We start from the raw sequence: 27,127 nt of genomic DNA, 5'->3' as shown, positions 1-27,127 counted from the left end.
AAGCCATACTACATAATATATTTAAGATGATGACTCATATCAAGATTCCCTATAATCTTTATTTATTTTTTATTTTTTGAAATTGAGATATTGCTTTCTCATTAAAATCATAGAAATTGACCCTATAATCTTTAGGGTATTGTACAAATTTCAAACATTGTTGTCAAATTAAATGCTGACGATATATATATATATATATATTCAAATTTCATTAATTGATGAATGATACATTACAAAGCAAAATCTCTTAGAAAATTATAGCAAAAGTTACGAGGTTACAAGTCATAGATACATACATAACAATTTGACATTCAAGACCTATGTATCTATGACATCAATATCCGTCAACCACAAACCTTCACTTGTAACAACCTATCTGTTCCAGTTAGACTCAACTCAATGGATAGGTAGCTCATATTTCTCGGCACTAGAAGTATAAAATCTAATGCCGAAACTTATCCTCCTTAACGCGAAAGTTAGGAAACTGTTCACATTCACAACCCAAAGGTCTGGACAATCCTTATTTAAACAAGTTACAAAGAAACTACTAAAAACAAATTAAAATAAAGAAAACAACACAAACTAGCAGACAGCAGCATCGGTGGAGGCGAAACAACAACCACGCATGTGGAACACACACGAGACAGTGAAGCTCCCATGTCGGCGCGTGTAGGCTACGCACTGGCGCGTGGTAGTAGTGTTGTGACAAGGAGGGCGGCGGCAGGTGGCGGAGAGGCTGAAAAAGGTGGGGGAGAGGCGTGTCGTTGGCTTGACAAGCCCGAAAAGAACAGATCTAGCTTAGATCAAACCGGATCTAAAATTCCCAAGGCGACTATAACAAAGGAAAATGAGACGACTAGAAGAGGCGACAAGTCGACAAGGTGGAAAGGGTGGCGTGGCTGCTACTAAAACCAGTAATATTGGGGATCAAAAACAGCAGACAAAACAGAAAAAAAAACAAGTGCATAAAAGCAAAAGAGGGGAGGAGGGGGGAGGAGGCAGACCATCCCTCGTCCCTAAAGGAACTTACCAGCGAGAAAAAATTAGAGAGAAATTAGAGAGAGGTGAGAGGTTCTCTCTCTAGGGCTGGCTGTAAGTCTTTTAATATTTATTATATTACTATTTACTATGTTTAAAATAATTTATCGCATCATTATGACAAATGTGGTAAGTAATGAAGTGGTAAAATCTCAATCGTTTCGATTGTAAAACAATGGTTAAGATTTGAATAAATCTATACTTAGTAGAATTAATACCCTCAAAATTCCATGAAATATAAATTCATATCGACTTACATGTTTTTGTCACTTAGAAATTCGTGTGATAAACGTCATCCATCTTAAATGTAGTTCATTTAATTAATTATAATAAATTTATAGATCAACTAAAATCATCATTTTATTATTGTCATTATTAGTTGGTTAATTATAATAAGATCCTATTCCAACGTGCATGGTAATCCTATAACTTCAGTAATTAATACAGTTTGTATTTAAGGTTGGAAAATATTGTCTATGTTTTTTTATATTCCATTAATGTACGTCATTATCATTAGGAAATCCTAAAAATTATGTAATTATTGCAATTTGTATATTAAAGTAATTAAATTCGACGATATATATATACCTTCTCGTCATTTAAGTCATTTCTGTATTGCTCTTATATGCATATAACAAATTTAGATTTGGCAAACCAATTTGTCGCTCATGGCTTCAAGGGTGGATATTATAGTTATCTTCCTCTGCTTTATCCTTGTCTGCAACAATTTGGTTGAAGCAAACTGGGGATTATCTACGAAGGAAGTGTTGGAATTCAAGAAGCAACTTATAAATATTAAAAAGTTTGCAATTAAAAGCATTCAAGTAAGATTTCTGCAATTTGAAGCCTTTTTTATTCATAGATTCTAAGTAATTTCTTTTTAATTTTTTTTTTATTATGCAAATATTATTGAACTTGTGATTGTTATGATGAAGTTGATCACGATAAAAATCAAATTCCCTGTCCTAGCAACTGATCTATAAAGGAGATGGAGAGTCGCACTTATGCTCAAACCATATTTAATTGTTACAATAGTATTTCTATCATCACCACAACCAGTACTTGCTGACTTTATAATGTACATTGATTTGATTTAACATCTATAGATCGGAGATGGAGATATATACGACTGCATTGATTTCTACGAACAACCTGGCTTCAATCACCCTTTCTGGAAGAATACTACTTTTGAGGTTGAACCAATGAAACCTTTTTCTTTTACAATCTCATCACATACCATTGATATTTTTTCTAACCTTTTAGAGTATTATTATAGATGAAACAAAAATTGTTTGTGGAAGGAATGAAACCCAAAGATATTGGGTTTAAAGGCGTAGGTTGTCCTAATGGAACAGTTCCGATTAGAAGAGTCAATGAAGATGACTTGATAAGAGCCACAATACTTTCAAAGATACATCCATCAAATATAGATGATGAACCTGGACATCATGTAAGTACTATTTTTTGTGCTCAATCGCAGATGAATCAATGCTTTTGTAGTGATTCAAGCAAATTATAATAGGATTGTTATTTCATGCAGTATGCAATACTTCGAACAAAAGCTTATCCAGAAAGAAAGCTTGATGGAATTGAATCGTATATTTCCTTATTGAACCCAACAGGAATCATTGGATCCCAGTATAGGGCATTCCAATTGACAATTTCAAACGGTCTTGACAGCATAAAGACAGGTTTCACGGTAATTCTCTAATGTAAAATAGCTTTTCAATAGTTATGATTTTTTTACATATATTCGAACAGAAAAAGTAATACAAATCATTTAAATTTATTTTCAGGTAAATCCTTTATTGTTCAAAGACAACAAAACTCGGCTTTTTACTCATGTCACGGTAGGTTTTAGTAGATAATTGTGTCGAGTAATTTCATTTTCCTTTGTTACATTTTTCTTTAACTGAACCAGATTGGTGGAAGAACACAATGTTTCAATCAAGATTGTCCTGGATATGTACAAGTTAGTTCTGAAATACCTCTAGGCTGGACCTTCCTTAATACAGATGGAAAAAACTATTCCGAAAAATTGCGAATCAGTAAGGTAAGAAAATTAATATATGTGCATATATAACGCTCAATTCATTAGTTTATGAAACAAATCCAATGAAAAACAGATAGCCATCACTACATGTTCTTATAATTGAATACAATTTTATTCACTGGCTTCCTGGCAGGAAATGAGTGGCGAACCAAATTCTACAAAATTTCTCTGGACATTGTACATCACTGAACAGAATTCTATAATTGGATTTTGGCCCCCAACACTATTTGAAAAATTAAGTGAGTTCGGCAATCAAGCCAACTGGGGCGGAGAAGTTTATAGTCCATTGGACCAATCTAGTCCCCCAATGGGTACTGGTATTCTTCCACAGACGTGGTCTTGGAACACAGATTATTCAGCTCTTAGCTGGTGGATTGCATGCGCGTATGAGAATACAAATTTTAATTTTGTCAGTCCAATTGATACAGAGTTGTATGCATCTGATCCAGAGACATACAATGTCGTAGATGCTGGATATGAGGATGAAGATTGGAAACGTCTTATTTTATATGATGGTCCTGGTGGAATCAAAGGAGCTTAATTGAGTTGTATTTTAACATCCCATTTTCGTAATAATGCGTTTTCTCAAATTTTTAATATTCTATGTGACCATCGTTTCTGTTCACATTCAAGTGAATTGCATATGTAGGATTTATTGGTAGAATGCACCTTTTATATATTTGGAAGCATGATCTCCTAGGAATAGAATGATTTTTTTATTTTTTATTTTATTTTTTTTTCTAGCTTTAATTTAACTACATCTCTATTGTCATCTTAATTTCCCCTTTCCTAGCTCAATTTATCATTTATGATTTTGTTTTTTTTGGTTCATTCAAACTCCCAATGCAATTGATTAGAAAAAAATAAAAAAATAACTCCCAATGCAACCGAGGAAAGACTCTTACCTGCCAATTAAATGGAAGGCCTTTTATTTTGCCTTTTGTTTCTTTTCTTATCTGGGCAAGCTGAAGATTCCATTGATAATTAGTAAAGAAAAACACAAAATCATATGAAGGAATAGTCCCCAAATACCGTTAGTATGGTGGTCTTTAATGAGGTTGCTGCTGTGCCAGGACAGGTAGCCTTTAAGATAAGGCGACCATAGGTTTAGAACCATGCATGGTGGGCAAAGTAGTTTATGTCATGACATTGTGTTGTGCTGTAGTAGAGGCCGTGAAATTACTCTTGGGCATCATTATTTGTGCATTTGCATAAAATCTTTGGACACCACTAGATGTATTAATGTGACGAACCTGGTGTTTATTATTGATATTTACCCTGCAGAGTGTTATGATAAGGTCTCTAGGCTTGTTTAATAAATAAATAATCCAAAGAGTTATCTCTACTTCTCATTTCGGATAACAATGCTGCAAGAATGTATAAACTAAATCACAGATAATAATTAATATCGAGGGTAGTACTACTAGACTGCAATATTTTTCTTTTCTTTTTATTAGAGTTAACAAATACTTGTTAAAGTCATCTTCTTGATTATATCGAATCCGTTATGCTGCAAGTGTAATATTAGCAGCTAATATCTTTCTCTCCTTACTCCTCTATTAAAGGGGCTGTCCATGGTTCAAGCCAAAATTCTCCCACTAATGAGAATAGGGTTTTGTGTGTACTAGCTGGAAATTAAGGAGAGGGGACTTAGCCTATAGATATAAAACTATATGGGGAGTCTACTAATTACAAAATCTTAATCCTAGCTAATAGAGTTATTGGCCTACATATTGTCTACTACATCAAGTAGGAATCCGAATCCTACTTAGGTAAGATGTATAAAATCCAATAGCTCAACATTTGGGCGTATGTTATTCTAGCTTGAATGTCTAACCAGTTTTAGCAAATCAAAACCCACAATCAATATACACTCAATAAAAAAATTAAAAAAAATTCTAACAAGCTCCCCCACTTTTCCCCAATAATTTTCTCTTCATTTTATGATTAAAAAATTAATTCTTCTAATTTTATTTGTATGTCTACTAAATGGAAAAGATATGCATATCTTGTTGAGAAATAATCTCACATTGCCTGTGGGCATGTTTATAAAGAATGAACAACCCTCTCTTGTAGAACCGGTTTTATGAGATGAGTTAGGCTCACGAATTTCTTCATGGTGTCAGAGCCTACTACAGGACGAATGTGGCCCGCACTACTTACCCCGTGACAAAGACCAGGAAAAATACCGGCCTGCACGTGAGGTAAAAATCATCAAATTAAACGACTGTAGGGTGCACTACTTTATTAAATGACTCGTGCATTTGTAGATCTATGCCTTAAACCCTACAATATGCAAACTAGAAGTAAAAATCATCAAATTAACTCAAAGTTTCATATGTCCCCAAGGGGTAGCTCAATCGGTTATGGACCACGCCTCATAAAGCAGAGGTCACTAGTTCGAATCCCTCATCCCTTGTGTCGACATGTAAAAAAAAAAAAACTCAAAGTTTCATATTTTGTTACCTTAAAAACCTGCTCGCCGAAAATCTTGATTAACAAAGTTTAAACTTTCTCGGTTCTAGTGGCCCAAAATTATCCTCCTCTACTTGTTTTCTAACGACATGCACTATTCATCACGTGATTGAGATTGAAGGGAAGGATTTCTACGTTGTTTGGAATAAGGCTTAAGTTAATAGAAATATATAGATTTAATCATTTAATTTATAATCTAACACTTTAGCTGTGCGACAAACGCTTGGGCAGCTAGATTTTCTTCTAGGTTGGCCAAATAAGGGTTTTGGCTAGGTGATTTGCAAACTCACTATTAAAGGGATTTGAGTAATTTTGAAACTTCAAGAAAATTTTGCTCAGATTAGTGAGAGATTTTTGGTTGATTTTGAATTGATTGTAATAAAACAACCACTCCCACAAGTCATTAAATTTTCTAGGGTGGTTATTATAGTAAGCTTGCAACTTAGTCCTATTATAAATCATCATGTCCATCCATTTTTTTTTTGTTTAAAAAATCCAGACTTTTGTAGGTCCTACGTATCCAATGATTGATTTAGATGGGAGATGAAAGAATATCATGTCTTGAATTTACACGATTTCATAGTATTTTGTAGTTTAAATTTTAAAGAAGTGTTTAGTATCATAGATATGCTATTGAGCATTCTTCTACATGTCTTTAGTTTGGCCAACTTTTTTTAAATTTATCATTGAATCTGTAATACTTGAAAAACTTTGAGAAGTTATATTCAAAGTTGATAATATTACAAGTACATTGATGTAGCATATATACTACTAGAATTAAACCTGATACACAACTAACCCTAATGCAACAAAGTCAGAATCCTTTTACACTAGGGAGAAGGAGATCTTCTAATGCGCTTTTTTGTTGTCCAAGTCTACCAATGGTTGATCTTCTTTCCTTCTTCAAAAGATTTGATCATAGCCAATTGGTACTCCCAAAGTTACTTTACATGCTGTCATAGGAGGTTGAGGGATATAGAAAATCTTTCCATATTGAGTTTCAGCTTTATTGCAGCTGTGAGATTGGCTTGTGCACCTATCTGCGCTCGATAACAGCTAGCCTGCGATTGAGCGCACTCGAACTTTCTTCTCTTCATTTTCCTCTATAAGTGCGCTCAATACTGTGCTCGAGCGCACTAGGACTGCAATTTCCCCTGTTACTATGCTCGAGCCTGCGCTCAAGCGCACTTGTCCTGCACTCAATCTCTTGAGTCCTGCGCTCGATCTCTTGAGTGCTTGATATACTTTAACAATACTCACATGTGAGCCTCACATATTGAATACTTAATTTCTAGGCCACTTATACTAGAACTCCGGTTATAGCTATAATTAAACCAAAAAAATGTGTTTTGGCTGTGGAGTTTGCTGCTCACTATTTTATTGATATCAATCTCATAATGAAAGTGAATGGACTAATTCTATTTACATATAGAGAGGGTAAAAATCATATACAGAACTGAGAATGCAGATGATTTGTTTTGAATCCCGACCCATTAATTGCCATGATTATATTCCTGTTAGCTATAGCTCCTACGTACGTACCATGTTGTTTTACAGCCATATCCAATGAAGTCCAAAGTCTCTCTCTTTCCTGTTAGTGTGTAATAAAATTATTTCTTTTAGTGGCACTAAAATCCTTTATTACAGTCTATGTTACAAATTATTGAGCAGCACTTTGATCAATCGGCCAAAGATAGGAAATTTGTATTTTACCATAACTAGTCTCTGGCCGATTGACCAACTAGAGCCATTTTGTAGCAATCAAGAGGTGGAGGGTTTTTTTTTTACATGTCTTTACAAGAAGAGGGAGTGAGAGATTCGAACTAGTGACTCCCGTTTCATGAGGCATAGTCTCCAATCGATTGAGTTACCTATTGGAAATCAAGAAGCTGAGGGTTAACCATAAAAAGATGGCTAAAAAAATTTACTTTCAAATGGTCTTTAATTCATACTTAATCCTCATCCTTTAATCATACTTTTATTTTGATTGATAATATTTCATTGATCACAAAGAAGACAGAGCAGACTGTTCTGGAACATCAAACATCCAACGCCTCTCAATGCCTTGTTTATAGGCCTCTTTGGCCAAACCAGGTGCCGCTGTGTTACACTCACGGGTAACATGATGACATTCTCAATCTGGGAAAAGAGAAAGCAGTGACTTCGTGTCTTCAATAAGCTGACCATACGGCAACATGTGGGGATTTCTGGAGTTCACAGCTGTCACCACATTCATGGCATCTCCATCCAGTAAAAGCCTCTCAACCCCCATCTCATGGCTGAATCTCACGGCATGGAACACAGCTAGTGCCTCGGCAGCAGTAGGTTCAAGTTATCCTTGTATTACTAAGCTCTTCGCTCCATAGACATTGCCACCTGTATCTCTTATCAATATGCCCACTCCCATCAAGCCTTTTTTCGAATCCAGAGCGGCGTCCCAATTTGTTTTAAGATAACCCTGTTTTGGCGCCGTCCACCTCTTCACGACTTCGGCCTCCACAGGGTGAGTTTCCTTTATATCTTGCCGCAGCAACCTTTGGTATTCCTCCTTGGCATCCTCTACTTCACGCAGCAGCACTGTAGGGTGCTCAAAGGTCCCATTAAAACCCAATCCATTCCTACGTAGCCAGAGTTTCCTCGCAGTTCGCACGAACCTCTTGTCCTCTCCTAGACAGTACCTCTTTGAAGGAACACGTTTGCCACTTGAAAAAACTCCAGCCCTTCTACAATTTTTTTTCGGAAACATTTGGCACTCCCACCCCAAACGTCCATTGCAGAAGGACATGACCAAAGTATGTGGCAAGTGGTTCCTTCATACTTTTAATGAAGGAATTTTTGTCTATTTAATGTGGAAAAATAATTTGATGCCCTTGATCTTCCAAATTGCAGTTTAGGTGCGAGTTAATTTACTTTGGCATGCTTGCATATGATAATTTCTTTAGGAAATCACGTTAATAGGTACGACATTAATCTTTTTTGTAATTGACTAAAAACTCCTTGTTCAAGAGTAATTAGGGTATTACAACTTTTACTAGAAGTTTCTTATAAATTAATTGATGGACAATTACCATATCATCCACTAAAAAATTTAATGTACTAGTCAAATTTTGTTGCTTAAAGACTCACATCCTATATTCTTAAACTCTCCAAAAAAAAAAAAATGTTCTTTCACATCCTATATTCTTAAACTCTCCAAAAAAAAAAAAAACACATTCTAATGTGGCAGTGCCCTTCGCCCAAAAAAATTTATCTAGCCTCTCTAGCTCATGGGTGGCCAACCCCCCAACCGAACCTTTGGAGGTGGTTCTACCACTCTCAAATTTATTGGAAGTTATCGCGATCGACCATCCTCAACGTTCAATTTGCTAGTTGCGGCCACTGGATCTCTCCAATCTAGTGGTTGCAGCCATAGAAAAATTATATTTAAAAATATAATTTGTCAGTGCAAAGTCATGTAATAGAAGTTTGTTTTATTTGCAATTGTTTTATTTAGACTCTTTCATGCAATCTTCTCCCCTTTACTCCATTCATCCATTTTGAGGAATAAGTTCATTTGTCTTTTATCGCAATAATCATAATTTTAGTTACATTAATTAATTTATTGAATTCATTATTAATACACGGTTTCATCAAATGGGCTGTACCCTAGAAAATTATAGTTTTTAACCTGGAAAATTAGGTTTGAATTTTGCAATTAGTTTTTAATTTACAGCCCAAATTAAAGAACTAAAAGATGAAGAACGCTATCAAAACCAATCGTGGTCTTTTTCACATACTCTGACGGTCTTCTTTTTCTGTTCCTTTTTTTTTTTTAGTGAAAACTCTGACGATCTTCTGAAGGCAACATATGGTAGCATTCATTGCTTAGCAAAATAATATTTTTCGTGTACCCAAACAACAAATGAATAAAAGCAAAACACGTCTCACATTCCAAAAAGGGTGATTAATTAAATAAAGCCCAGTTTTTTTTATTTTATTAACCCTAAGTGATACTTATGTAATTACCCAACTACGAAAGTATATCCTTAATTTTTCATCCTTTTATTAGCTAGCATTATATATTGTCCGATCGAGAATAAAATTATTTTTATTTATTTATTTTTCTAGCTTTAATTTCACTACATTTTTCATTTTTGTCTTAATTTTCCATTTTTCCAGCTCAACTTCTCATTCATGTTATATATATATTTTTTACTTAAATCCCAATGCAACCGAAAAAAGACTCTTACAGCTTACCAACTGAATGGAAGACATGCGCGCATCAAGATAACTTTTGCTTTGTACTTAATTAGTTGCATGGGTATTATATATATATATATATATATATATATTGTTTTTCTTTTTTATTGGTTTTTTTTACTATGTTATTTTAATTTAATAATTTATCCCAATGATCCCCAGCCCATTCTTAAAGGGTTTAATAGTAATTACAAATTACGACAGCGGTGCATGCCGAACCTTGGTTCAGGCATCATTTAGAGTGAAAGTCATGCACGCAATATCAGCTAGCCCTAGCTCACGGTTTGCCAAAAAAGATACGTGGAACTGCCATTAACATAGTCAGAAATGGCAGAAAGAAAATATTGGAAGACAACTGGTTATCCCTCCATGGCAAAAATCAGTTGGTTTTTTTTTCCACGTCGAATTAATTAATGATCAACAACTTATAGAACATACAACATTATGTGCAATATTGGCCTCTCAGAGAACCATATCAATTTGTATTAATCAATAAAAGACAGATGCAGAAGAGAAGCACATGTACTAGTATTTCTCATTTGACGAGGAATAACTTCAATAATTACAAACAAAACAAAAACCTGAAATTTTCCATTTTAGTCAAGTGGATGCTTACTTTTTTAGTAATGAGCTTCTTCTTCCTCTACGCGTTCTTTTAAAAATGTACACATTTCTTTCAACCTTTAATAGCTTTGCTAGTAGAGTTTTAAGCGTCCAGTCCATGTCTTTCCAAAAAAGAACAGCCCTCTTGTATTTAAAGCATTTCTCATTCTCTCTAAAGTTTCTGATTTACATGGAGTTCTCCCAAATGCTTCTCAGATGACCGATCCTAAAGGGAATTAGCTAAGTGAAAGCGCCGTGTGTTGTGCAAAGATATCAAGGTGAGATTCACTTTCTTTCACCATGAATCTATTTCTTCTTTTAATCTTCTTTAATTAGCATGTCTTCTTCTCTTTTGGTTGCAACTTGTTCGATCTTCGATCCATAGTTAATAGTTTCTTTCGGGCTAAGCCCACAAAATATATTTCACCATGAATCGCCATTAATGCAGCTTATTCTATTTTTGCATTTTTCTGATCGATATTACCTTTGAAAGCAGTACTGAACCCACCAATCACATCACAAAGAATGGGCACCTCCTAGCCACAGAACCGAACCTCCTCGACAAAGACCGGCGTTGCGCACAGCGACATGATCGATGCCGTGCAAGGCATGGGTTGGGTGTCATGTGGCCGCCGGTGCTGGCCGTGTGTAAAAGCCGGCGGGGAGGGTGAAATAAGCTAATTCGGATCATGGAGAGGGGCCAACAGGTAGTAGTTATTACCTGCGAAGGCCCAGCCCGGTTTTCTCATTATGTATTTTAAAAAAGGTGGGCCGACTCATTTGATTCAGCCCAGTCTGCCCAATTTAGTTTTTTTAAAAGGCTGGACCTACCCACTTGGTTCAGCCCAATAAAAGGAATCCATTGGGGTTGCAAGCTGAACTATGCAGGCCTTGGGCTCTGCCAGGCCTATTTCATTAAGAAAAAACAAAAATGGTTTTGCCGGTTGTGGGCCCCATCTTTCTTTTTGACGATGATAGTTGAAAAATCTGTTAGAATTTGGCTTTATCTTTAAGCCAAGCCCATAACTTCTTGGTGTTTGTGTTTGGAGTGAGAATGACAGTCGCTGTGAGATTATCTTGCCATGTGGATAGGATTTTGCCTCATTTTACGATCTTCTAATTTGACATAAACTATTTATTTTTACCAAAAACCCGACCCTCAACTCATTTTTTCTCATTCTATTTTGTTTGTTATTGGTTCATTTTTGTTTGATATCCTTAATTAATATTCTAATTAGTCCTTGAAAAACAATAAATTATAAATCCAAATTTCATGAGAACTCTAGAATTTGAACATTTTGTAAGAGAGAACATTTTGCCTCATTTTGGAGTCGTGATATATATATCATTTGTGTTCTAATTTTGAGTTTTGAATATATATATATATATATATATATATATATATATATATATATATATATATATTTCATTTACTCTCATTAATTAACATTGTAGATTATATCAAACCATCGTATCGGTGCTTGCTCTTCTCAGATGGCTCTTACTTTGGTTCGTGCTCATACTTTGGTGCGTGCTTAATTTTCTCTCTTTCATTGTATTATTAATTAATGATGTATTATCCAATATTTATTTGCTAACTACTTATTTAAGTAAAAAGACTTTGTTTTTTTTTCTTTTCTTTTCTTTTTGTAATAAACATAGTTCAAAAAAAAAAAAAAAAATTGATCCTCAATTGTAACGAAGCTGGCCGTTAATTAGGGGTAGGTTTTTTTTTAAAAAAAAAAAAATTTTGACATGCGTTAGGGCTAGGTTTGTTAACTTAGAGCCTAGGCGTAAAAGAACTTAGTAGAAAGGTCAAAGTAATTACAATTACACTAAATGCAAATGATGAAGAATTAATTACGAAAACAATGTCAAATCGAAACATTAAGTATCATAATGTATCTCCCTTTGTCCCAAGGCACTTATTTACAATAACAACATGAAAATTAAAACTCTTTAAATTTTTGTATTTCTTACTTTTTCCCCAAACTATAAAATTTAATTCCGCCCTGCAAACTAGAGTTATAGGCCTATATGCTGTCTACCGCATCATGTATAGGAATCAAAATCCTACTCAGAGTAAGATGTATGTATAAAATCCAATAGCTCAACATTTGGGTGTATGTTATTCTAGTTTGAGTGTCTAACCAGTTTTTAGCAAATCAAAACCCACAATCATTATATATACTCTCAATAAAAAAAAATATGAATTATGTTAACAAGCTCCACACTTTAATTTCCCCATTCATTTTCTCTTCATTTAATGATTAAAAAGATTAATTCTCTTAATTTTACTTATACATGCACACCGCAATTAGCTAAATGGATAATATATGATTATCTAATGTATATTAATGTTAACTTAATTTGCAGATTCATATTGTCTACTTTGTTAGTATTTTTGCTTTTGCCCGAGCGCTAGATGACAATCCTGGTATGAAACAACCTGACAATAAGAAGTGGTATGATTCTAGCCTTTTGGTGTTCGCCGCTTATATGGCTATCTTGATAGGCATTACCCTAGTTCTTTTCCTACTACTCTTTTTGTGGCACCGCTTCTGCCATGTGGATCCAGTGGCTGCTGTAATACAAAGGTTCCCTGTTTTCACTTTTGTTCCTGGCGGGGAATCCGGGTTTGGAGCCACAGAGTGCACCATCTGCCTAACGGAATTTGCCGATGGGGAGCATCTCCGGATGCTGCCGTGTGGACACATATACCACCGGCAGTGTCTTAGAGAGTTGGTCGCTTCAGGGAGCATGACTTGTCCAGATTGCCGCCATAATTTTGGCAATAATAATGCATAGGAAGTACTCAATTAATTAGAGGTTTTATTTGTAAAGCTTTAATTTGTTTACAGAAATTTGTAAAAAGAAAAAAAAAAAAAAAAAAAACCCTATACTACGTACTGAAAACTGAAAAGCTTATAAAATGAAGTATAGCTAGTACAAAAGAAGTGTTTCCCATTTACAAGCTACGTACGTACTTGAAATGTATAACAATAGTACTTTTCCTCTCTTCTTTCTCTGCATCTCAACTCAGCTACGTTTCTTCTATTTTCCCTTTCCTCTGCTTCTCTTTCCCATTTCTCTTTGTTTCGTTCTTCTTCTTTAATTATCACTTGTGCGTTTGTTATGGTTTGATTGGGAGAATTCTATTACGTACTGAATCTTGGCGGCTTGCTTCCAATTCAGTACTATATATATATATATATATATATATATATGCAAAACGAAGTGCACAAAAACTGCACGTACCTTGTAAGCGGTAAATATTGATTATTTTACAAAAAGTGTGGTTTTTTTTTTAAAAAAAAAATAATAAATAAAACGGAAGTATTTTGGGCATTTAAAAAAAAAAAAAAAAATCAGGTGAAATTAAAAGGGAAAAAATTCTTAAAATACCAACATTGCAAATTTTTAAATTTCGAGAGTAATAGGCTTTCTCATGTGTTTACAAAATTTGGCTCATCTCATTATGAGCTTAAAACTAAACAAATGACTATACTAGTCCACACAAAAGGAATAAATACAACACAATTTATTACTAAAAAACTAATAATTACACTCTAGGTTTTATGTAATTAGAAAAAGCTCCTTACATAAAGCTTCTTATATATATATATATATATATATATATATATATATATATATATATATTGACATGTCCGCATAAGACGGGAGAGGAGGATTTGAACTAGTGACCTCCGTTTCATTAGGCGTGGTCCCAGCCGATTGAGCTACCTCTTGGGCATATATGATATATTGTTACATTTACATCTTCAATTTTTGAACCTGATCAATTTAACCACATTATCATTTATAACTAGGGGTGGGCACGGGTCGGGGCGGGGGGGGTATCGGCCTTTTTCCCACCCACCCTGCACCCTGTTGGTTTTGGATTTTTCAACCCGTCACCCGAGCAAAATTAACAATATCCGCGCAGGTTCGGGTTGTGTGGAGCGGGGTGAGGCGGATCGATGCGGGTTGTGCGAGTTGGGTTCTTTTCCTCCATTTTCGTCTCTTTTGCAGGTTTCTTGCCCTCCATTTTCAAACAAACCCTACATCAGAATACCAAGAAACAAACAAACACAACCCAACATCAAACCTATATACAATGGAATAGAAAACCAAAGAATAATTAGATCTTAATGATAAAAGATATCTTTTGGTTCCCATTCATGAAAGAGGTCTAGAAATAGAGAGAAAAACCTGGATTGTGGTCTGTGGAGTGGAGGTGGGAGCGGCGCAACAGCCCGTGATTTGAGGTGGAGCGGCGGCGCAGACGAGAGACGGAGAGACAACATACTAGAGAGAGCGAGCAAGAGCGACGGAGAGAAAGCAAGAGACGAGAGACTGAGAGAGGAAGAGAGGGAGAAACGGTAGCTGAAAGTTAGAGACATAATAGAGAGATAGAGTTAGGAACTTAGGTTTAGGGTTTTTTTAGTTTTATACTTGGGCGGGTAGGATCGGGGCGGGGCGGGTACCCGCAGGAAATAAATCTCTATACCCCCAACCCGCCCCACCCCGCATGGGTTGGAGAGATCCTACCCGAACCTGCAAAAATATACATAAAACCCGCTCGGGGCGAGGAGGATCGGGGCGGGGCGAGTTGGGCGGGTTGGGTGGGTTTTTGCCCACCCCTATTTATAACACTCTTATCAAAGAATCCAATTCTTTAAATTAAATTAAAGGAAAATTACAGTTTACCCCCTCAAAGTTGACAGCGTTTTTCAATTCGAACACTAAAGTTTCAATTTTTGCAATCCACCCCCCAAAGTTCCAAATTTTTGCAATTTGAGCAATTTTATCCAAAACTTCCCATATTGCCCTTATTTTTTTTTTAAAAAAAAAAAAAATTCGTGGTGGCCGTAACCACTACTTTGGTCATCTGGTCATTTTTGCACCCCCAAATTTGTTTTCGTTTTCATAAAAAATAAAAATAAATAAAAAAATCAGGGGTGATATGGGAATTTTGGGATGATATTGGTTGAATTGAAAAAAAATAGAACTTTGTGGGGGCGGATTGCAAAAATTGAAACTTTGATGTTCGAATTGAAAAACGCTATCAACTTTGGGGGGGTAAACTGTAATTTTCCCTTAAATTAATAACCACTATACTAAAACTATCGCAACATGTACTTAATGAGGAGTGCTAGGGAGCCGGAGAATTTTCTCAAATTCTCTCCCGCCTGATATGGAAAATGTGGGTGGCAGACATAGAGAGAGAAAGGTGTTTTTTTTTTTTTTTTTTTCTCCTTCTGAAGTGCTTTCCATGTCAGGCGGGAGAGAATTTTCGGGAAAATTCTCAGGCTCCCTAGCAGTTCTCCTCGTACTTAATTAGATGAAAAATTCTATATTTAATTAAAAAAAAAAAAAGACATCTCTTATGGAGATTATGAATTCTTTATTGAAAATAATTGCTCCCCATAATAATACTCAATGAAATCACCTCCAAATATTCCAATGTATTGACCATGGAAATCTCATTTGTCAACAAATCAAAGTGACTACGATTTCATATCAGATTCCATTATTATCGTTCCCAAGGGATAACTCAATCGGCTGGGAACTACGCCTTACAGAGGTCACTAGTTCGAATCTCCCCTCCCCTTCTTATGTGGACATGTCAAAAAAAAAAAAAATCCATTATTATCTTTGGATTGAGTGTCTTTGCAATTTGTAGGAAATTTTCTATATGAATGGTGATGATTTATTCATATCAATATTTATTATATTACTATTTACTATGTTTAAAATAATTTATCACATTATTATGACAAATATGTTAAGTAATGAAGTGGTAAAATCTCAATCGTTTTGATTGGAAAACAATGGTTAAGATTTGAATAAATCTACTTAAATACCCTCAAAATTCCACCAAATATTTTTTTTGAATATAAACTAAAACTTCTATTCATGCTCAAAAGAGCGAGAAATTGATCACCTTGCCGAATACCCCGATCCATTATCCCCATACTTATTTCTGATCTATGCAGAGGCATTAAGCTCCCTACTTGCTAGGGTAGACAGGGAGGGTGTGTTGATAGGGGTTCCTACTTCTCCGAGGGGACCCCGTATCAACCACCTATTATTTGCTGACAATAGTTTGCTTTTTTGCAGAGCTGATTTGAGACATTGGAACAAACTGTCCATTATTCTTAAAAATTATGAAGCAGCTTTGGCGCAAAAATTGAATGCTTCCAAGATGGCTATTTACTTTAGCCGAAACACCCCATAGGCAAACAAGCAGCAAATTCTTGCAATGGCTGGTGTTCCTAGTTCACAGAAATATGAGACATATTTGGGTCTCCCAGCTTTGGTGGGGAAATCTCGTATAAAAGCTCTTACGGGAATTCTTGATAAAGCTTGGAAGCAGCTCCAAGATTGGATATTAAAACTCCTTTCACAGGCGGGAAGGGAAATTATGCTTAAGGCCGTCATACAAGCAATACTGACATATTGCATGAGCGTCTTTAGGCTCCCTAAAACATTGTGCGGTAAAATTAATTCCCTCATGCAAAAATTTTGGTGGGGGGATTCAAAAATACCTTGGATGAGTTGGAGCAAAATGGGTGCCTCTAAAGCAAAAGGGGGATTGGGTTTTCGGGATCTTATATGCTTTAATAAGGCTCTCTTAGCGAAGCAATGTTGGAGGTTATGGTACACGCCGGACAGCTTGGTGGCTACTATTATGAGGGCTAAATACTATGCCAATGGTGTAACCTCGATAATCGTGTAATCTCCTCACTCTTGGCCAAGCTGGTATTACGAGAGAAAAAAATCGAGGTCTTTTCCTTGTTCAATTTCTGTTTGGAAGCCATTTCATACCTATCCAGAATTTTTGTGAGTCGTCTCCATTCCACTGAATTGGCCTTGCAAAAAAGAGACTATCATCTGCAAAGAAAAGGTAGCTTAATTTTGGTCCCTTCCTCAAGGTTGGAACGCCTATAATAACTCTCGTATTTTCTGCATGGTTAATCATTGAACTCAGTGCCTTCGCACACAAAATGAACAGAATGGAGAAAGGGGATCTCCTTGTCGCAACCCTTGGGTCGGGGTAATATGACCCACTGGTTGTCCATTTATAACAATGGAGTAGGAAACTGTGCTGATACCAGCCATAATCAGTCTTATCCACCCATCTGTGAATCCCATTATACGCATAACTGCTTCCCAAAATACCCACTCTACCTGATCGTAGGCCTTACTCATATCCAACTTAATCCCCATGAATCTCACCTTACTCCACATTCTTGTATGCATGGTATGCATTGTCTCGTAGGTTGCTAAGATGTTGTCTGTAATGAGCCTCTCTGGGAGAAAGGCACTCTGATTTGGAGAAATGATCTTAGGGAGTACCATTTTGAGCCTATTTGCCAAAACTTTTGATATTATCTTCTATAGCACGTTACATAAAATGATGAGTCTGAATTCATAAACAGAAGTAGGATTTACATTTTAAATTCCACCAAATATAAATTCATATGGACTTTAGAACATGATACTTGACATCCCATCACTCTCCTACTAGAATCTTCTCTCTAGGGTTCTCTCTCAAGAAACCTAAAGGTGAAGCGGCTAACCTCTATCCTTGTCCAAGGGTGAGAGGCGACTGTAGGGATTTTATCCAACTCGTTTGCAAATAGAAGGAACCGTTGTTCGGAGAGAGGTAGCATTATGGCGGAGGATCTGACGAGACAATGGGAGAAGTTGAGTCTGCTTAAGGAAGAAAGTGTGGAGGTGGAGGTGCCAGAATCAGCGATAGAGCCATTGGTGCAAAGGGGAGCAGCGTGTGTATTCGGCAAATTGCTGGCTGACAGAAATGTGGGCAAGGAGATTTTGAAGACTCCATTGATAAGGGCATGGCAACCAACTAGAAGGGTCACGTTCAAAACCTTAGGAGTTAATCTCTTTCTTATAGAGTTTGAGAACGAGTGGGATAAATGTCGGATACTGGAGGGACGACCCTGGAATTTTGATGGCGACCTGGTATCACTGGAGGATTTTGATGGTACAATCCCGCCATCTCAGATGGAGTTTGAAAGAGCAGCCTTTTGGGTGCGCATGTTCAACTTACCTTTGGCATGCATGAGCAAGGAGATGGGGGAGCGTATAGGGGCGTCGGTTGGTACGGTGGAAGACGTCGAAGTGGACGAAAATGACTTCGGGTGGGGAGAATACCTCCGAGTTCGCATCATTCTGGATTTGTCAAAACCACTGTCAAGGGGAAGGTTCTTGAAGTTACGTGACACATCTATATGGATTCCGTTCCAATATGAAAAGATCCCGCGGTTCTGCTTTAATTGCGGAATCATTCGCCATGGTGCCAAAGGGTGTCAGAAACCAGGAGGAAGAAGAACAGGGGAGAATGGATCGGAACCAGAGTTTGGGCTATGTCTCCGGGTACCTCCTCCAAGCAGCAGGATTTGAGGTGTTGGTGGTGGACATGGATGGAGGAGGTCTCACGGAGAAAGGAAAGGCCACGCCAATTCCTCGAGTGCTTTTAACACGGCGCATCAAACCAAAGAGGAGAATGAAAAAGGGGACGGCAGTGCAGAGGAGGATACCGGAGATAGGTTTACTGGTACTTCGCCGGCGCCGGCAAGAGGGCAGGACGGACCCACAGATCAGGGAAGCAGTCCGTCACTTTCCAAACAGAGCAGCACCATTCATGGGAGTCAGAAGGGGAAAGAATGGGAAGATTCTGCTAGGGGAGTCAAAAAGGCGGAAATCAGGGGAATGCCAATTATGGGGCGCAGGAATAAGGGAGATGAATCAATTAATACACGGATTATGGAGGAGGCGGTGCACAAAAATAGTAACGACAAGATCTTGGCCAATAAGGAAAAAAGCATATATGTGGGTCAATGGGACACCATTAAGGAGAAGATGATCTGGCAGGTCATGGGCAAGGAGGTTGACGTGGAGGAATTGCAAAGAAAGGGAAGTGGAGATCAATTCTTGGTGGGCCACGCTCTAGGGGATGACAAAAACGTGGGCAGTGGTAGTAAAGGGGCCAGTAACAAGAAAAAGAAAACCCAAGTGAAAAATAAAGGCTTGCCCGAAAATAAGGTTGGGGAAGGACTTACGGGGGGAGGAGAATCAACGGGCAAAAGGAAAGCTAACAGCGTCTCCTTTGATAATGCCCGCGAAGAAGGAAAACGAAACAAATATGGAGATGAGGTGCAGGAGTATTGGAGTGACGATTCGGCGGAGGCTGTTCAACAGCCCCGCCATCACCAATGAGTTTTTCAAGTTGGAACTGCCGAGGGCTTGGGAACCCTCGGGCAGTTCGAGATCTCCACCAGCTGGTGCGAGAAAAGAGACCCGACTTGGTCTTCCTTATGGAAACCAAGATACATAATAAGAATTTAGATTTTTTGCGAATAAAGTTGAGGTATGATAACATGTTTGTGGTGGACAGTGTTGGAAAAAGCGGAGGTCTTTTATTGCTGTGGAGAGAAAATATTCGGGTAGTTATTCAAAATTATAGTCGTCGCCACATTAATGCTTTAGTCAGTGTTGGAAGGGAAGGGGCGGACTGGAAATTCTCGGGCTTTTACGGACATCCGGAGACAGCCAAAAGAAAAGAATCTTGGGGCTTACTTCGCCATTTGGCTGCTATGGCACCAACCCCATGGTTGTGCTTGGGAGATTTTAATGAGATACTTACTTTATCCGAGAAGTGGGGAGTTGCTACGCGGGCGAATGGACAAATGGAGGCGTTTAGAAGAACCCTAGAAGACTGCCAGTTATGTGATTTGGGGTTTAAAGGACCCAAGTTTACTTGGAATAATGGGAGAGATGGTAGGGCTTTTACCAAGGAGCGGCTGGATAGAGCCTGTGCTAATACAGAATGGAGATCCCTCTTCGTAAATATGGAGGTTCAAGTATTGGCTAGTCGCAGCTCCGACCACAATCCCATTCTTGTAGTGCTTAATGAAAGGAGGACTGGTGGTAGGAGAGAAGCAAGGAGGTTTCGTATAGAGGACAGTTGGTCGGTTAAAGCAGATTTCAAAGAAGTGGTGCACAAGGCTTGGAAAGAAAAAACGAGAAGAGGAAATCACTGGGAAATGATCCAAGGTAAACTGAAGTCATGTAAAAAAGTGATCCAGATATGGGTGGAAAAGAATACCAAAGCAACCCATAGGCTCATCAATGCAAAAACCAAGGAGCTGGAGGCTCTTCAAAGGGTACAAGGATCCGGCGGAAGTGCACAAGAGAAAGTCCTTAAGGAGGATATTGCTGAATTGCTGGAACAAGAAGAATTATCTTGGAAACAAAGGGCGAAAGCAGAATGGCTACGGCATGGGGACAGAAATACCAGGTACTTTCACGCATGTGCCACACAACGAAGGAAACAAAATTCTATTGATCAAATTCAGGACGCCGAGGGGAAGATGTGCACCATGGCCACTGAAATTGAAGAAGCTTTTGTGGGGTATTATAAGATGCTGTTCACAACGGCTAGCCCAACTAATATTGAGGCAAGTACTGCAGTCCTTGGCAGGAAGATGAATGCGGATATGAACATACTTTTGCTGGCTGATTTCACTTCGGAGGAGGTCAAACAAGCTTTGGATCAAATGGCTCCTTCCAAAGCTCCCGGACCGGATGAGTTTACGGCGGGGTTTTATCCAAAACATTGGGACACGGTGGGTCCCGAGGTATGTGATGCCGCTTTATATTTTTTCAATTCTGCCTGTATGAATGGTATGATTAATGCTACCAATATTGCTTTGATTCCTAAGAGTACTAATCCGATTTCTGTAGCCGACTTTAGGCCTATTAGCCTCTGTAATGTGCTGTACAAGATTATTTCTAAAGTTTTGGCAAATAGGCTTAAGGTTGTTATGCCTATGATTATTTCCTCAAACCAGAGCGCTTTCCTTCCAGGGAGGCTAATTACTGACAACATCCTAGCAGCCTACGAAACCATGCATTCCATGCAGACAAGAATGTGGAGTAAGGTGGGGTTCATGGGGATCAAGCTGATTATGAGTAAGGCATACGATAGGGTGGAGTGGCGGTTCTTGGAGGAGGCAATGAAGAAAATGGGCTTTGACGTAAGATGGATTAAACTGATCATGGCTTGTATCAGTTCAGTCACCTACTCCATTGTAGTGAATGGGCAACCGGTGGGCAATATTATTCCGACAAGAGGATTGCGCCAGGGAGACCCCCTCTCTCCCTATTTATTCCTCCTATGTGCTGAGGCATTGAGTGCTATGCTCACCCACGTGGAGACCACATGAGTTATTACAGGGGTTCCTACGTCGAAGAAAGGGCCACGATTGAGTCATCTATTTTTTGCCGACGATAGCCTGCTGTTTTGCAAGGCTAACTCTGTGGAATGGAGACGCCTCACCAAGATCTTGGATAAATACGAGACAGCATCCGGCCAGAAATTAAACAAGGATAAGACTTCGATATTTTTCTCCCGCAACACTGACAGGGCCAAAAGAGAGGAGATTACTCGGTTGTCAGGATTACAAGCAACAGATAAATATGAAAAGTACCTGGGACTCCCGACACTAATTGGGAGGTCGAGGAACAAAGCTTTTCAGGGAATTAAGGAAAAAGTGTGGAAACGACTCAATGATTGGAAGATTAATTTCCTTTCACAAGCCGGAAAGGAAATTCTGATCAAGGCGGTGGTCCAAGCAATTCCGGCATATTGTATGAGTGTATTCTTACTCCCCAAATCTTTGTGCAAAGAACTAAATAGTCTTATGCAGCGTTTCTGGTGGGGACACAAGGATAACACCTCCAGGATCCATTGGATGAGCTGGGAAAAAATGGGGATCTCGAAAGCTAAGGGTGGCATGGGATTCAGAGATTTAACGATGTTTAATCAAGCACTTTTGGCGAAACAGCTATGGCGCATAATGCAAAATCCGGACTCCTTGGTGGCCCGAATTATGAAAGCCAAATATTTCCCACAGACTAAGATTTTCGATGCAAAGTTTGGAACGCGGCCCTCATACGCATGGAGGAGTCTCCTCTCTTCGAAGGTGATTTTACAGCGAGGTGCTATATGGAGGGTTGGGGATGGGAGGGATATAAGCATCTGGGGAGATTATTGGTTGCCTACACCAACGACTTTTAGAGTCCAATCACCGAAAACTCCCTTGCTGGAAAATATGCGGGTCTGTGATCTCATAGATCCAGAGCAGAAATCGTGGCGGAGACACATCTTAGAGGACCATTTTCTCAGCACAGAAGTTTCAACAATTCTTAATATACCAATTAGCCCTCTACTCCTTCGTGATAAGCTGATTTGGAGGTGCACAAAAAATGGAGATTTCTCTGTTAAGAGTGCATATCACTTGGGGATAGAAATGAAGGAGAGCCAATTACCGAGCAGCTCAGTGAAGGAAAATGAGGATGAGATATGGAAGAGGTGTTGGGGTATGATGGTTCCTCCAGCAGTCAAGATGCATATCTGGAGAGCTTGCCACAATCTCCTTCCTACGAAGGACAATCTATTTCGCAGAGGAGTGTGTGCTGACCAGATTTGCCCGTTATGTTTGCGGGATACTGAAACAGTGATGCATATCACCTGGGAATGCCCTTCTGCGAATGATGTGTGGGGCGGTAGTATTGTTAAGTTGCAAAAATGCATCACAAACGGAGGGTCTTTCAGGCAACTTTTCTCGGACGTCCTCAGACGGTGTGAGAAGAGGGAGGTTGAATTGTTTTCCGTTACTGCGAGAAAGATTTGGATGCGCAGAAACAGAGTAGTGCACGGGGGTTTATTCCAACACCCTAACCAAGTATTGAAAGAAGCGGAGGTTGGGCTTGAGGATTTCCGGAGACTTAATGTTCCCACCAGTCATCAGGAAGACCACGCAGCTGAGGCAGACATAGCGAGATGGCAGCCACCGCCTCCCAACACAGTTAAAATTAACTGGGATGCCGCGGTGGATCCTTATAACAAGAGCATAGGTTTGGGTGTTATTGCAAGGGACGAGAGGGGAAAATTCCTAGTAGCTTACAGCAAACACCAACAGATTGATGTAGAACCAGTGATAGCGGAAGCACTTGCTGCTCTTCATGCAATTATTCTATGTCAGGAGGAGAATTTCCAGAATGTGGTTTTTGAAGGCGACTCACTGCAGGTAGTGCAAGCAATTAATTCGGATTCTCAGTGTAATAGCAAGTATGGGCATTTGATAGAAGACATTAAGACAGGCACTAGGAGTTTAGCTTCTTCAATCTTCACCCACGTCAAAAAATCGGCCAACGAGGCTGCGAATGCTCTAGCTGCTATGGCTAGGACCCATGTCACGGATATTGTTAGATGGGATTTTACCCCACACAGTATTGGTGGTATTGTAAGCAGGGAGGAGCTTAGTTCCCCCTCTTGATTGTTGCTCAGTTGAGCTTAATAAAGGTTTCTGAATATATTCCTCAAAAAAAAAAATTCATATGGACTTACATTTTTTTGTCACTTAGAAATACATTAAACATTATCCATCTTAAATAATAAATTTATAGATAAACTAAAATCATCATTTTATTATTGTCATTATTATGTGGTTAATCAAAATGGGATTCTATAATTTCTATTCCAACTTGGTAATCCTATAACCTTTTTAATTAATACAGTTTGTATTTAAGGATGGAAAATGTCTATGTTTTTCTGTATTCCATTAATGTCATTATTATTAGGAAATCCTAAAAATTAAATATGTAATTAATGCAATTTTTATATTAAGGCCAATCGGACCATATGCTTTCTCCATGTAATGTCATTTCCTTACTACTCTTATATGTGTATAACAAATTCAGATTTGGCAAACCAATTTGTCGCTCATGGCTTCAAGGGTGGATATTATAGTTATCTTCCTATGCTTTATCCATGTCTGCAACAATTTGGTTGAAGCAAACTGGGAATTATCTACAAAGGAAGTGTTGGAATTCAAGAAGCAACTTATAAATCTTAAAAAGTTTGCAATTAAAAGCGTTCAAGTAAGATTTCTGGAATTTAAAGCCTTTTTTATTCATCGATTCTAAGTATTCGTTCGGAATTGCAGTTTCAATAAGTGCGATTTTAAAAACTGTTTGAAATTACTACTTTTTAAAATTGCAAAGGCGTTTGGTAAAACATGTTAAAAAATATTTTTTTATCAAATATTTGTTATGCGAAATCGTGATTTTGGTTTAAATTCGCGCATTTTCAAATAAGCACCCCTAGCCTGCTTACAGAAATCGCAGAATTTTTTTTTTCTATTTTAGATTAAGTATTTTTTAAATGCCAATGTCAAACGCGTTACGTTTTGCGATATATTTTAAAAATGCAAATTATTCTTGTGAAATCGCAATCTCAAATGCACCCCAAGTAATTTTTATTATTATTGTTATTTTTTTTTTTATAATGCAGACATTATTGAACTTGTGATTGTTTTTTTTTATTATTATTATTTTATTGTTATGATGAAGTTGATCACGATAAAAAACCAAATTCCCTATCCTAGCAACTCAATAAAAGAGCTCAAACCATATTTAAATAAGTGTTACAATATTATTTCTATCATCACCACAACCATTTGCTGACTTGATAATGTACTTTCATTTAATTTAACATCTATAGATTGGAGATGGAGATATATACGACTGTATTGATTTCTACAAACAACCTGGCTTCAATCACCCTTTCTGGAAGAATACTACATTTGAGGTCGAACTAATGAAACCTTTTTCTTTTACAATCTCATCTCATGCCATTGATATTCTTTCTAACCTTTTAGAGTATTATTATAGATGAAACAAAAATTATTTGTAGAAGGAATGCAAACCAAAGATATTGGGTTTAAAGGTATAGGTTGTCCTTATGGAACGGTTCCGATCAGAAGAGTCAATAAAGATGACTTGATAAGAGCCAAAATACTTTCAAAGATACATCCATCAAATATAGATGATGAACCTGGACATCATGTAAGTACTATTTTTTGTGCTCGATCACAAAAGAATCTATTCTATTGTAGTGATGCAAGTGAATTAATAGCATAATTATTTCATGCAGTATGCAATACTTCGAACAAAAGCTTATCCCGAAATAAAGCTTGACGGAATTGAATCAGATTTTTCCTTATTTAACCCAAGTGGAATCATTGGATCCCAGTATAGGGCATTCCAGATGACAATTTCAAGCGGTCTTGACAGCATAAAAACCGGTTTCATGGTAATTCTCTAATGTAAAATAGCTTTTCAATAGTTATGAATTTTTTTCCTATATTCAAACAAAAAAAAAGTAATACAAATAATGTAAATCTATTTTCAGGTAAATCCTTTATTGTTCAAAGACAACAAGACTCGACTATTTACTCATGTCATGGTGGGTTTTAGTAGATAATTGTGTCGAGTAATTTCCTTTTCCTTTTTTACATTTTTCTTGAATGTAACCAGATTGATGGAAGAACACAATGTTTTAATCATGATTGTCCCGGATATGTACACGTCAATTCTGAGATACCTCTAGGTTGGACCTTCGTTAATCCAGATGGAAGAAACTATTCCGAAAAATTGCGAATCAGTAAGGTAAGAAAATTAATATAATTTTCTAAACTAATCCAACGAAAAAACAGATAGCCATCAATACATGTTCTTATAATTGAATATGATTTTATTCACTCGCTTCCACATGCCAGGAAATTCATGGTGAACCAAATTCAACAAACTTTCTTTGGACACTGTACATCACTAAACAGAATTCTATAATTGGATTTTGGCCCCCAACACTATTTGGAAAATTAAGCGAGTATGCCAATCAAGCTGACTGGGGAGGAGAAGTTTACAGTCCATTGGACCAGCCTAGTCCCCCAATGGGCACTGGTATTCTTCCAAATACGAGGTCTTGGAACACATATTATTCAGCTCTTAGCTGGCGTATTGCATGTGCATATGAGAATGCAAAATTTCATTTTGTCAACCCAATCGATACAGAGTTGTATGCATCTGATCCACATACATACAATATCGTAGATGCTGGATATTTTGAAGAAGATTGGGGACGTCTGATTCTATATGATGGTCCTGGTGGAATCAAAGGAGCTTGAGTTGTATTTTAACATCCCATTTTTGTAATAATGAGTTTTCTCAAATTTTTAATATTCTATGTGACCATCGTTCTGTTCTCTCGGAAATAGAATGACTTTCATTTTTTTTTTTTTTTTTTTTTAGCTTTAATTTAACTATATCTATATTATTATTGTCTTATTTTTCCCTTTTCTAGTTCAATTTCTCATTTCTGATATTTTATTTATTTATTATTATTGTCTCATGTACGGAAATAGGACAGACAATTTTGACACGACCCGCGAACCTGACACGAAAAAACAGGTATTGGGTTTGGGCTTATCGGGTTTGGGTCATAATCGGGTATACCTGGTTAAAACCCTGTAATTTCGTGTCTGGCGGGTCGACCCGCTAGACCCAGTTTTTTTTTTTCCGTAAAGGATAACTGGATAAGCATAAGCCGATAGCCATCTCTCACTCTCTGCTTGCTCTCTCTCTCACGTCTCGGTCTCTCACTCTCCCTCCGTCTCCCTCTCGAGTCTTGAACAGGGAGTAGGCCACAGCTAGAGCATGGGCAGCACGGTCACCTTGCCGAAGAGCTTCAGCGCCAGCTCGTCGAGGACCTTGAGGTGCAGCGACGATGACGATTTGAGAGAGCTCATCAGAGCTGCCTCGACTAGGACTTCGGTTGATAGG

The 27,127-nt window shown here is 37.6% G+C and overlaps 2 protein-coding genes across 2 annotated transcripts; both read left to right on the top strand.

The window, feature by feature from the left end:
• The first annotated feature begins 1,677 nt into the window (after positions 1–1,677).
• On the top strand, positions 1,678–3,632 carry LOC132169252 (protein neprosin-like). The gene is made up of 7 exons (XM_059580316.2): positions 1,678–1,862; positions 2,145–2,231; positions 2,315–2,488; positions 2,579–2,737; positions 2,835–2,888; positions 2,960–3,091; positions 3,225–3,632. The coding sequence occupies exons 1-7, from the start codon at positions 1,707–1,709 to the stop codon at positions 3,630–3,632; spliced, it is 1,170 nt and encodes a 389-aa protein (XP_059436299.2). The 5' UTR covers positions 1,678–1,706.
• A 20,568-nt stretch (positions 3,633–24,200) lies between these two features.
• Positions 24,201–26,472, top strand: LOC132169249 (protein neprosin-like). Its single transcript, XM_059580313.2, has 7 exons — positions 24,201–24,385; positions 25,008–25,094; positions 25,178–25,351; positions 25,440–25,598; positions 25,698–25,751; positions 25,823–25,954; positions 26,065–26,472. The coding sequence occupies exons 1-7, from the start codon at positions 24,230–24,232 to the stop codon at positions 26,470–26,472; spliced, it is 1,170 nt and encodes a 389-aa protein (XP_059436296.2). The 5' UTR covers positions 24,201–24,229.
• Positions 26,473–27,127: the final 655 nt, after the last annotated feature.

This window comes from Corylus avellana, chromosome 1 (assembly GCF_965113065.1).
Source record: "Corylus avellana chromosome 1, dhCorAvel1.hap1.2, whole genome shotgun sequence".
Taxonomy (NCBI): Eukaryota; Viridiplantae; Streptophyta; class Magnoliopsida; order Fagales; family Betulaceae; genus Corylus; species Corylus avellana.
The sequence above is the reverse complement of the archived record's forward strand: the minus strand, read 5'-3'. Positions and strand labels throughout refer to the sequence as shown.